Source organism: Sardina pilchardus, chromosome 17 (genome assembly GCF_963854185.1).
Source record: "Sardina pilchardus chromosome 17, fSarPil1.1, whole genome shotgun sequence".
Lineage (NCBI taxonomy): Eukaryota > Metazoa > Chordata > Actinopteri > Clupeiformes > Clupeidae > Sardina > Sardina pilchardus.
In genome coordinates this window covers 32,191,396-32,203,895 of record NC_085010.1, presented here as the reverse complement: position 1 = coordinate 32,203,895, position 12,500 = coordinate 32,191,396, and the positions used below count along the sequence as shown (strand labels likewise).

The 12,500-nt window shown below is 49.7% G+C and overlaps 1 protein-coding gene across 1 annotated transcript in view; it reads left to right on the top strand.

Moving 5' to 3' along the window:
• Positions 1-2,801: 2,801 nt before the first annotated feature.
• The window catches only part of wnk1b (WNK lysine deficient protein kinase 1b), a gene marked incomplete in the record, with an annotated part of 113,102 nt that continues 103,403 nt past the window's right edge, over positions 2,802-12,500 (top strand). The window contains 2 exon segments of the mRNA XM_062518228.1: positions 2,802-3,366; positions 5,075-6,483. Coding sequence (XP_062374212.1) covers positions 5,629-6,483 — 855 coding nt within the window.

The following is a 12,500-nucleotide window of genomic DNA, read 5'->3' as shown; positions in this document are numbered from 1 at the left end:
GCTCATTCAGTCTGGCCCCCTAATCATTCTTCGGTGTGATTGGCTCGTTCAGTCTGGCCCCCTAATCATTCTTCGGTGTGATTGGCTCGTTCAGTCTAGCCCCCTAATCATTCTTCAGTGTGATAGGCTCATTTATTCACTGTCCACCTCATGTTGGTGTGTGTGTGTGTGTGTGTGTGTGAATTCCCTCACTCTCATGTGTGTGTGTGTGTGTGTGTGTGTGTGTGAATTCCCTCACTCTCAACCTCAAGCTGGTGTGTGTGTGTGTGTGTGTGTGTACTCTCACTCTCCACCTCTAGCTGGTGTGTGTGTGTCTGGTGCATAATGGCTACCGTGCATCACAAGTGTGTGTGTGTGTGTGTGTTCATCATCACAGGTGTGTGTGTGTATGTGTGTTCATCATCACAGACCTGTGTGTGTGTGTGTTCATCATCACAGGTGTCTGTCACTCGGCAGCCATATTGGCCATTGGGTCGGGTATCGAGTTTGACCGTAACAAGACCAGAACTCTGTCTCAAACCGACTACTTCCGTGAGTACACTTTCGTGCAGCACCCTATGTGCCCTGTGTGCTTACTGGCATAGTGTGCACATTTTAACAGAATAGTGTCGTCTCATATCAAACGCTAACCTCTGTGCACTTCACGGAAATGACGATCATAACGTTTAAATATGATTTTATTGGTGTCCTCAATTCCACCGTGACATGGTTGTACTGTGTCAAAACATGAACAGTTTATGTTGTAACTTGCTTGCACTCATAGATATATATTGACTAGATGTTGTAACTTGCTTGTACCCATAGATATGTATATCGACTAGATGTTGTAACTTGCTTGTACCCATAGATATATATATTGACTAGACGTTGTAACTTGCTTGTACCCATAGATATATATATTGACTATGTTGTAACTTGCTTGTACCCATAGATATATATATTGACTAGATGTTGTAACTTGCTTGTACCCATATTGACTAGATGTTGTAACCTGCTTGTACCCATAGATATATTTTGACTAGATGGGGCACATAACCCAGGGCATATAACCCAGTGCCAGGGGGGCATTTAACCCAGTGCCAGGGGGGCATTTAACCCAGTGCAGGGCATATAACCCAGTGCCAGGGGGGCATATAACCCAGTTAGTTATTTATGCAGCCTACCTGTGCTGTTGCTTGTGATTACAGAGAACATTTCTCTGTAATCATTGAGTGATTCATTTGTTTGCACATCTCACCAAATCAATAAATGAACTGGTGATGTCATTACCCATGGCGTTCACTACTCTTCTGAGTGTGTGTGTGTGTGTGTGTGTGTGTGTGTGGGGGGGGGGGGGGGGGGGCAGTAGCTCATTCTCACGGTCGTTTTCTCTTTAACAAAATGTCACACATTCAGCTACAATTCATTGAGAAGTCGCCAGCCTCACCTCATATCACCTCACCTCACGCCCACTGCAGAATAGCAGCTACCCCTCAGGCACAATATGAATGAATGCGTCCCATTCCTATGGTGACTATAGCCTGCTCTGCTTGAGCCGCTGCGATGCGCTATCCAATGATTCTCATTCATCCAGACGAGACGAGACGGGTCAAACCGGGCCGAACCCCATGAGCCAAACATTGCACACACATACGCAACGCAACATCCAGCAGTACACGCATCATGAGATGCAACCCGTAGCCTATCCCACTTCTCGCAGCTATTCTGGGAACTGTAGTGAAACGCGACAGAAAGATCGTTACATTAAGTTCTGTTGTTACAAACAATCAACACTAAGAACGAGATAATGACTCTGTTGCACAGTAACCTCCCCCTGTCAAGCACGGGCGAGACGTTACGACGATCAGAATAAAGTATTTTTTCTAGTATCGGCACCATCCACAGAGGACTACACCGTTGATGAGGTCTGTGATGAGGTCATTCTTCGATTGAACATGCGCAGTGGACACATCTGGAAGTGCCTCGCAGAAGGGGGAGTTGATATCTGGAGGTAAAAACGCCACATACTGCAGCTAAATGTGACATAGCATAAATTCTACTGTAAACTCCATCGCTCTGTTGGTTGTCATGTAAGCTGAGATTTTCAACTGAAGGTTCATGTTTCTCGGTAGTTTTCCAATGGAAGTAACTGACCATGACTTTGAACTGCCCCATTGTTGGGCGAGCGTTAAATGATCTGTGAGAGTTTCAACTCGCCATGAGTGTAATCTACCGGTGTCTGTGAGCTGTGACACGCTGCGCTGCCGTTTGCGGATGTACGTTACAGAAATATGTTCTCGTCTCCTTATTTAACACAATAACAGGTGGTGGTGTCTGAAAAAAATGCTGCAGCCTCAGACTTTGTCTTGGTGTTGAAGACGAGTAGTTACTGAATCTGTCAGCTCTGTGTGACACATGTACTCTATCATGTTAGATCTTACATGCGTGTCGTTAACTCAAAAATTAGTTTTCTCACTATCGTACTAGTTCCTGTCAACAGGTTTTGTACAGCCATATCGGCGCAGTGGTTGTCTGTATACTTAAAGCACATACGTCTCTTTTACATCCTTGTGTGTGTGTGTGTGTGTGTGTGTGTGTGTGTGTGTGTGTGTGTGTGTGTGTGTGTCGCCAGCCCACTGTCTACCACTTGCGTTTGGCAGTCTGCGTTGATGCTAGCACAGGCTAGGCGGCTAGCCTCCAGTCGAGTGGGACTGCAGCGTGGATGCAGGCGACCCCCCCAGGCGCGGGCTGGTACTTGCACTGTCAGTATTCGCCAGATAGTCCGTCTTCGCCGTGACGAGCTGGAATCTCGCTCGCTCGCTCGCTCACTCGGAGGAGTGACTACTTGAGCGCTGGAGCTAACCAACCGTGAGATAGAGGCTCAGCTCTACGGGGCTCACTTTTCTGCTCGAGAACGGAGGAAAGTCGGCTGCTGGATTGAAACGTTTTTCCATTTCGGACTTACTTCAACGAGCCAGCGGACTGCAGTCATTTTCTTGTACTGCATCGGTCGTGTGAAACGAACTCGACTACTGGAAGGAAACATTGAACTTGAGGCAGAGGAGACTGGAAGTGGTCAGAATAGGATATTAGTGTCAAGATAGAGGAAATCATTTTTCTACTTCGGCTAATTATCGTTATCGGAAATTTGCTTAAAACTGTTAATGATGTTTTGGAAAGTAATCTATTAAAATCTTCAGACTCTTCAGACTGCCAAACCACACTGTCACTATGGGGCTCGTGGCTTTGTAGAGTGTGTGCTTTTAAAGCCATTTTGGACTTTATTAGAATTATTTTATTTCGGAATACACACTCCCTCTGACAATCAGGTCGACTTCACTCGCTTTGTTGACAGCGAAGAATGGATTTATAGCCTACATACGAAAGGTAACTTGTATGTATAACCTACTTTTGTCGATGTCACTGGATAGCCGACTAAGTTGTTGGTTGGAATAATCAGCTGGTTTCAGAATGGAAGTAGCCTAGTCTACTGTGAGTTAAACATTCCACTAAGTTCATGCTTAAAACCAGCTGTGAAATAATTTGTGTAAGCGTTTTTAGACGCTTACTTGATTTCCGTGTGCATGGTGGTATCCGTGCTGAAGTTTTAGTAAATTACAGAACTTTGTTGGAGCAGCGGGCGGATCTTGCTGCAATGTTTAATTCACAACGTTGCAACCATTGATTGTGACTAAACCACGGTTACTTTGTATCAATACAGCCTCTTTGGGAAGATTATTGGTTGGTGGACTGGTTCGCCTACTTATGATATGATTTGTAACGAACTGCCTAACGTTAGTTCTTCACCAAGCTCAAATTATGATACGCTGCAATTGTCGATCATGTTGGTGGCACGATGATGATTTGTGTTAAGTCGACGAAGATGCTCGTTTATAGCTGTTTCGACTGCATTTAACAAAGTTGATTTGACGTTACAGCGAGATGGGGAGCTTTTGGCGCTAATCCAAATGTAGCCGAGCTGCTAGCGCGATATCGCTGTGGAACTCGGGGCTTTATGATATTCATCCGCAGCGTTCTTTTCTGATTTCCCGGCATTTGCTAGTCTTCTTTAGTTGCCGAGGAAGCTAACGTTAGCTACGTTGAACGTTTTAACGTCAAGGAACTTTTTAGGTTCTCAACTTTTGTTAAGTGAACTTATAACTTTCAGCGACATATTCAGTGTTAAACTCCGAGACGATGTAGTGACTGTTTGAGACATCGAAGAACGTCAGATAAATCCGCTAATGTTAGCTAACGTTAGTTATCGCTTGTTTGACAGCTCCGTTTTGTAGAAACATTTTGTATCAGATATACATTTGGCTAACTTGATAAATTACGTTGGGCTGACAACCCCTTCGGAATAGCGTTCAAGATAATGTTGATGTCTTATCACTCGTGGTTGTTTTATACCAAAGGGAAGTAGTTATTAACGTCTAGTTTCATAGGCAGATATCGCTAGCTCGGAATACGTTATGAACTCCGAGGCTCCTGCTATGGCTCGAGGTATGTACAGTTAACCGGTTAACGATGGCAAGTATTGAGATGGCAAGCTAACCCATGTCGATAATGTTAGTTCTGTTTTAACGCGTCTGTTCGCTGCTGGTAATGTTGTACAGCTGACTAAATAGTTAGTAACGGACGGGCATCTGTCCTAGCTCGCATGTTAACTTGTTGACGGTTTTCCTGAAAGCGCTAAAATTGACGTTAACATTGCGAAAAGAAAGTGGTGACTCGGAAGAGCTGGTTGATCGGCAGTGTCCTGCCGAGCCGCGCTGCGCAGCTCCTGTATGAAAATAACGAGTATTGACTGTTGACAGTGACAATGTTTCCAAATGAGTAATAAAAGTGCTTCATTGTTTCAGCCTTTAGTCAGAAGTGGGGGTTGGCGTCAGACTTAAATGCGAGGTCAGATGTTCATAGTGGTCTAACATATTGACTGACAACTAACGAGCTTTTGCCGTGTGGTTAAACTTCTCACTGTTTTCATTTCTTAGCTGTGAACTGAATCACTATAACCACCATCTTTACATCTTCCTGACAGCGAGTCCGAGAGTCTTGTCGTGTTTTAAAACGAACTCTCGTCTCTTCTCTCTAGTGTGCTTGGCCCTGGCATCGGGTCTCTCTGCCAGGCTCTCCCCGGCTCAGTAGCGGTCCGTATCGGACAGGACCGGACGACCCTGCCGCTCTCCCGTTCCTCCCGTTCCTCCCGTATGTTCAATGACGGCTGTCCGGGGGAACGTGCATGATGGATGGAGCGGATGTGACCGTCTCGCCGTCTCTCCTCCCGTGCTGGCGAGTTTGTGACTCCGTGCACTTCTTCTCCATCTACAAGCGAGTCCCCCCCCTCACGGGCCCCGGGCCTCACTGCTGTTGCGTCCGCAGCGCCAGGAACTGTAGCTGTTAACGCGGCTCACGCGGCTCTCTCGCCAGAGCATCCCACAGCAGGTTGCTCTCCTCACATGAGCCGGAGTCGGTCTCCGTGGTTACTGCTCAGCATCCTGGAGTGTGTGCGGCGCGTACGGAGTTGCTCCATCTCTGCCGTGAGCTTTGCTGAGTTGGGGTGTGTTACGTTTGGGGTGTGTTTGTTCTAATTTATTTGTACTGCATTCTGTGTGCGCTTGATACACACAAACAACGGTTTGAGGAAAGATGTCGGAAAACGGCAGCAACAGTAAAGAGGTGACGACGTTCCTGGCCCCGCCCCCCCCGCCGCAGCGGCCGGTGAACGGCACCACCGGGTCGGACTCGCGGGTCGGCGAGAAGGTGGGGTCTGAGCCGGGGGTGCGGCGGAGGCGTCACACGATGGAGCGCGACAAGACGGAGCAGCACCGCTTCTTCCGCCGCAGCGTCATCTGCGACTCCACCGCCGCCTGCATCCTGGCCTCCCCGCCCGACGAGGCTCCGCCCCCCCCGGGCCACGCCCCCTCCGAGCCCTCGCGCGCCGCCACGCACCTGGTCGTGGAGGAGCAGTCCGAGGACGCGGCGGTGGCCGCGGCGACGGCGACGACGACGTCGACGACGGCCGTCACGGCGACGAGCGAGAAGAGGCCCGGCGGCGAGCTGGACGCGCGGCGGCTGGACTCCCAGAGTTCCGCTGGAGCTCCGCAGGCGGGTGGCGCGGGCGTGGGTCTAGCGAGCGCGAGCGAGGCCAAGGAGTCGGCCGACGCCACCACGGACGAGCTGGCGGTAGCCGTGACGACGACGACGACGGCGACGGCTGCAGCGGCGGCGGGGGGCTCGGAGCAGGAGAGCGCGGAGAAGAGGAGTAGTGAGGAGGAGGAGGAGCGGGGCGTGGCGAAGGCTCGGGCGGAGGCGGAGATACGCGAGGCGGCGGAGAAGAAGCAGCAGGACGATAACGAGGAGGTGGAGACCAAAGCCGTCGGCACATCGCCCGACGGACGCTTCCTCAAGTTCGACATCGAGATCGGACGCGGCTCCTTCAAGACCGTCTACAAGGGCCTGGACACCGAGACCACCGTGGAGGTGGCCTGGTGTGAGCTGCAGGTAAGAGACTACTCTTCTCTCAGCTGCAGTGTGTGTGTGTGTGTGTGTGTGTCCACCGTGGAGGTGGCCTGGTGTGAGCTGCAGGTAAGAGACTACTCTTCTCTCAGCTGCAGTGTGTGTGTGTGTGTGTGTGTGTCCACCGTGGAGGTGGCCTGGTGTGAGCTGCAGGTAAGAGACTACTCTTCTCTCAGCTGCAGGGTGTGTGTGTGTGTGTGTGTGTGACCACCGTGGAGGTGGCCTGGTGTGAGCTGCAGGTAAGAGACTACTCTTCTCTCAGCTGCAGTGTGTGTGTGTGTGTGTGTGTGTGTGTGTGTGTGTGTGTGTGTGTGTGTGTGTGTGTGTGTGTGTGTGTGTGTGTGTGTGTGTGTGTGTGTGTGTGTGTGTGTGTGTGTGTGTGTGTGTGTGTGTGTGTGTGTGTGTGTGTGTGTGACCACCGTCGAGGTGGCCTGGTGTGAGCTGCAGGTAAGAGACTACTCTTCTCTCAGCTGCAGTGTGTGTGTGTGTGTGTGTGAGAGAGCTGCAGGTAAGAGACTCTGCTGCAGGGGGTTTGTGTGTGTGTGTGTGAGCTGCAGGTAAGAGTCCCTCTCATCTCAGCTGCAGGGTGTGTGTGTGTGTGAGTGAGCTGCAGGTAAGAGTCCCTCTCATCTCAGCTGCAGGGTGTGTGTGTGTGTGAGTGAGCTGCAGGTAAGAGACTCCTCTTCTCTCAGCTGCAGGGTGTGTGTGTGGCCCAGTGTGAACACTGTTAATGAACACTAATGGCGGGAGTCTGCAGTGACTTGCTGGTCCTGCTGCTGTTGCTATTTGTAACTGTAGGAGTGATGCTGTTGCTACTGGTAACTGTAGGGGTGTTGCTGTTGCTACTGGTAACTGTAGGAGTGATGCTGTTGCTACTGGTAACTGTAGGGGTGTTGATGTTGCTACTGGTAACTGTAGGGGTGTTGCTGTTGCTACTGGTAACTGTAGGGGTGTTGATGTTGCTACTGGTGACTGTAGGGGTGTTGATGTTGCTACTGGTAACTGTAGGGGTGTTGCTGTTGCTACTGGTAACTGTAGGGGTGTTGCTGTTGCTACTGGTAACTGTAGGGGTGTTGCTGTTGCTGGTGTAAGTAGGTCAGATGTCTGAGACGTCTGACAGAGCTGAACAGAGCTGAACAGAGCTGAACAGAGCTGAACTGAGCTGAACTGAGCTGACCGTCAGAGGGAGAGAGGGATGATGAGGGAGGGAGAGAGGGATGATGAGGGAGAGAAGGAGGGACGGAACACCGCTTTCTCACAGGAACCAGGACACCCATCGCCACATAACTGGACCTTCAGAACCACACAGAGGATTCAGACTCCGAGTCTACAGAGTAACAGCCACAACACTGGGCCTCTCAGATGGAGGAGGAGGGAGAGAGGGATGGAGGGAAGGAGAGAGGGATGGAGGGAAGGAGAGAGAGATTGATTGAGGGAGAGAGAGAGGTATGAAGAGAGAGATATGGAGGGAGAGAGGGTTATAGAGAGAGACAGATGGAAGCAGGGAGAGAGGGAGAGACGGAGAGAGAGAGCTGGATAGAGGGAAAGAGAGATGAAGAGAAGGAGAGAGAGCTGGATGGAGGGAGAGAGAGATGAAGGGAAGGAGAGAGAGAGAGCTGGATGGAGGGAAAGAGAGATGAAGAGAAGGAGAGAGAAAGCTGGATGGAGGGAGAGAGAGACGAGGTGCCGTGTAAATACGTCCGGCTGCCTCAAATCAAGCTCAGAGCCATTTCATTACCAGCCCAGAGCATCTGAACACCACACACACACACACACTCATGTGGACACACACACACACACACACACACACACACACACACACACACACACACACACACACACACACACACACACACACACACACACACACACACACACGCTCATGTGGACACACACATCACAAGATGTTGTTTCAGCGAGTTTTAACCTAATCTGGTGTTTTCTTGAAATGCGTGTTGGTGAACCTTGGCTGCTTCTCCCTCTCATGAGGAGTCCTGCAGAGCCAACCGTCACACACAGCGCCCTCAGTGTGTGTGTGTGTGTGTGTGTGTGTGTGTGTGTGTGTGTGTGTGTGTGTGTGTGTGTGTGTGTGTGTGTGTGTGTGTGTGTGTGTGTGTGTGTGTGTGTGTGTGTGTGTGTGTGTGTGTGTGTGTGTGTGTGTGTGTGTGTGTGTGTGTGTGTGACTGTTAAGTGGTGTGAATGTTCAGTGTCCTGCACAGCTACTCCAGATTACTTAGGCCGTGTGTGTGTGTGACTGTTAAGTGGTGTGAATGTTCAGTATCCTGCATACTGCACAGCGACTCCAGATTACTGTGTGTGTGTGTGTGTGTGTGTGTGTGTGGGGCCCTGTGCAGCGTAGATTAATAATAGATTACATTGCATAAAAGTCTGAGACCGCACAGATGAGCACTAAAGATGGAGCCTAGCGGAGTAATCCGTGTGTGTGTGTGTGTGTGTGTGTGAGCTCACATGGCACCGTTGGGTGGGAGAGAGCGGGTTTATGTGTGTGTTGTGCGGGCGCGGCAGCAGGAAAGAGCATCTGGAGCCAAACGAGTGTGTGTGTGTGTGTGTGTGTGTGTGTGTGTGTGTGTGTGTGGGCAGATTCCTCGACAGTTTGCTCCCGTCCCGGTTTTGGCGACTGAAATTAGTGATGGGGTTAGAGGTGAGGGGCGGAGGCAAGTGGTTGCCATGGTGACGAGCTGTGGCGGTGACCTTTGACCTCTGTGACTCTGGTGGAGTGGGGAGGTCCAGCCCCGGGGTCAGTGCATACACACTTAAGAGTGTGTGCTGTGCCTTTCTCCAAACAGCTCCTGTGTGTGTGTGTGTGTGTGTGTGTGTGTGTAATGGTACGCTAAGCTGCGTGGGGGAGGGAGAATGGCTTGCTTCATTGCAATCATCTCTTTTTGCTTTTAAAGGGAATCGATGTCCCCTTCTCTCTCTCTCTCTCTCTCTCTCACACACACACACACACACACACACACACACACACACACACACACACACACACGCACACACTCACTGCGGGGCTAAGCAGCCATTGTGCTGATTAATGTGTCCTCATATTCCCTCAACACACACTGCTTTTGTTTTTGGCAGATTTAATGTCTTTTCATATGCTGTTCCCACACACACACACATACATACACACACACACACACACACACACACACACAGTTATCCTTAGTCAGTTGTGTGAAGGAATGATTTGCAATTCAATGACATTCCGTGTATCTGATGAAGAGGAACAGTGTTTAAAAGTTTGGTGTGTGTGTCTGTGTGTGTCTGTGTGTGTCTGTGTGTGTCTGTGTGTGTCTGTGTGTGTCTGTGTGTGTGTGTGTGCGCGCGCACTGCAGAGATACTGATTCTGCACCCTGTAGCCTCAGAGCTGAGAGAGAGAGAGAGATCTTCTCAGAGGCTGGGTTTGGTGTGTTGAACTACTGGGCTCTGTGTGTGTGTGTGTGTGTGTGTGTGTGTGTGTGTGTGTGTGTGAGACAGAGCAGAGGGGGTTGCCCCTGACTACTGGTTCTGATGTTATCACATCAGGTCAAACTTAGACAGACAGGTCAGAGAATCCAGGCAGGAAGACACACACACACACAGCCAGGGAGATACACACACACACACACACACACACACACACAGCCAAGGAGACACATACACATTCTCTACAGCGCATAATATTCTATTTTCTTTTCAGAATTTGTGTGTGTGTGTGTGTGTGTGTGTGTTTGTTTCTATGAGATTGTGTGTGTGTGGTGTGTGTGTGTTTCTATGAGATTGTGTGTGTGTGTGTGTGTGTGTGTGTGTGTGTGCTGTTTTGTTGCTTGTTCTTTGTCCTCTTTTCAAGCTTCACATCATTGAATGACAGATTCCACTGCCCCCCCTTTTCCTCTGTCCATCACACACACACACACACACACACACACACAAAACTACAGAACTTTGAAAAAATGAAAGAAGAGCAGTATGTGTCAGAGAGAGAGAGAGAGAGTGTGCGTGTGTGTGTGTGTGTGTGTGTGTGTGTGTGTGTGTGTGCGCCATCAGAACCGAGAGCACACAGACTGTTTCTCTCTTCAGTTGGTGCTGAGTGGGGATTTCCCAACATGCCGTTCTCTTCATTTCACCCCTCTCTCTCTCTCTCTCTCTCTCTCTCTCTCTCTCTCTCTCTCTCTCTTTCTCTTTCTCTCCCTCTCTCTCCCCCCTTCCCTCTCTCTCTCCCTCTTTTTCTCTCTCTCTCTCCCCCTTCCCTCTCTCTCTCCCTCTCTCTCTACCCCTCCCATTCCCCATCCATTCATTCATTCATTCTCTCTCTCTCTCTCTCATCCTCTCCGCCACTTCTCTCCCCCCCCCCCCCCCCGGCATGCACACACACACACACACACACACACTTCTCAGTCCTCCTCTTCTCATCGGTCACCTCTGCAAAGCCAGCAATCTCCTGACTGTGTGTGTGTGTGTGTGTGTGTGTGTGTGTGAGAGACAGAGCACTCTAATGGCCCATAAACAGGTTATCACACACTCCTCTCTGCTTACACTGAAATCATCTTACACACACACACACACACACACACACACACACCTGCATGGCATAGCTTGATGTTTCCGGTTGCTTTGGGTCAAGTCCTGTTGTTTTAAAATGTGTGTATGAAGTGAGTTTGGGCTGCAGTCAAAGGTGTGTGACTGGAACATAGGCCCCTTTTCCTCTTTCCTATTTAAGTCCACACACACACACACACACACACACACACACACAGTGCAATGTCACTGGCACCATTCCTTTCTCCCATCGGAGTGATTGTTGCTGTCCTCAGAGGAAGAGCAGAGAATGATGTGCACTTCCTTCATTTGCAAACCCCGGCCACCTTCCGTGTGTGTGTGTGTGTGTGTGTGTGTGTGTGTGTGTGTGTGTGTGTGTGTGTGTGTGTGTGTGTGTGTGTGTGTGTGTGTGTGTGTGTGTGTGTGTGTGTGTGTGTGTGTGTGTGTGTGTGTGTGTGTGTGTGTGTGTGTGTGTGTGTGTGTGTGTGTGTGTGTGTGTGGGCTTATGCATTTTTGTGCTCTGACTGTAAAGCTGACGTTTTTTACTGAGGAGCTCTGCAGCTGTGCAGGACCGACCCGCCTCTGCATCGTGTGTGTGTAGAGGAAAAGCGGGGTACGGAAGCGAGCCAGCAGTCTGAGGGAGGGTGAACTGGGGACAAGTCTCAGTGTGTGTGTGTGTGTGTGTGTGTACCGGTATATGTGGCTGTGATTGTGACTGTCAGACAGATGTTGTATAAATGTACACAGTGTGGCCATCTTATAGATGACCTCAGATGCACTGCTCTTGTCTTCTACTTGAGTTTAACTCATCATGAAGACTGTGTGTGTGTGTATTTTGTTTTAGTTTTGTTTTAGTTTTAGGCTGTAATTGAGGCTGTGATTTTATCATTTTAAACATTTCAATAAAGGAGTGTGAAGCCTCTCTCATATTCACACATCTTTTCCCTCTCTCTCGCATTCACACACACACACACATTCCTAGGAGGATGACTAAATATACAGGAATTGCACTCTGCAGTGCATATGATGTGAATTTCTCACTGGTATTATCCAACCCTGTGTGTGTGTGTGTGTGTAGGCAGGTGTGTGTGTGTGCTGAGTGTTAATGTTACTGGTGGAATGCTGTAAATTCCTCACTTTCACACTCACTCACCTACCCATGCCCCTTTTGGCCTCTCTCCTCAATACACACACACACACACACACACACACACCACTACACACACTACATCCCTTCCACCCTCTTCCTTTGTTCCTTCTCTTTTTCTCTCTCTCTAACTTCTTTTCTCCTCCCTCCTTCCCCTCTTTCCATCTCCCCCTCTCTCCCTCCTCTCCTCTCTCCCTCCTCTCTTACCCTCCTCCTTCCCCCTCTTCTCCCTCTCTCCCTCCTCTCTTCTCTCTCTCCCTTCTTCCCCTCCTCCTTGCCCCTCCTCTTCTCTCTCATTATTCTGATCCCTGCCATCATT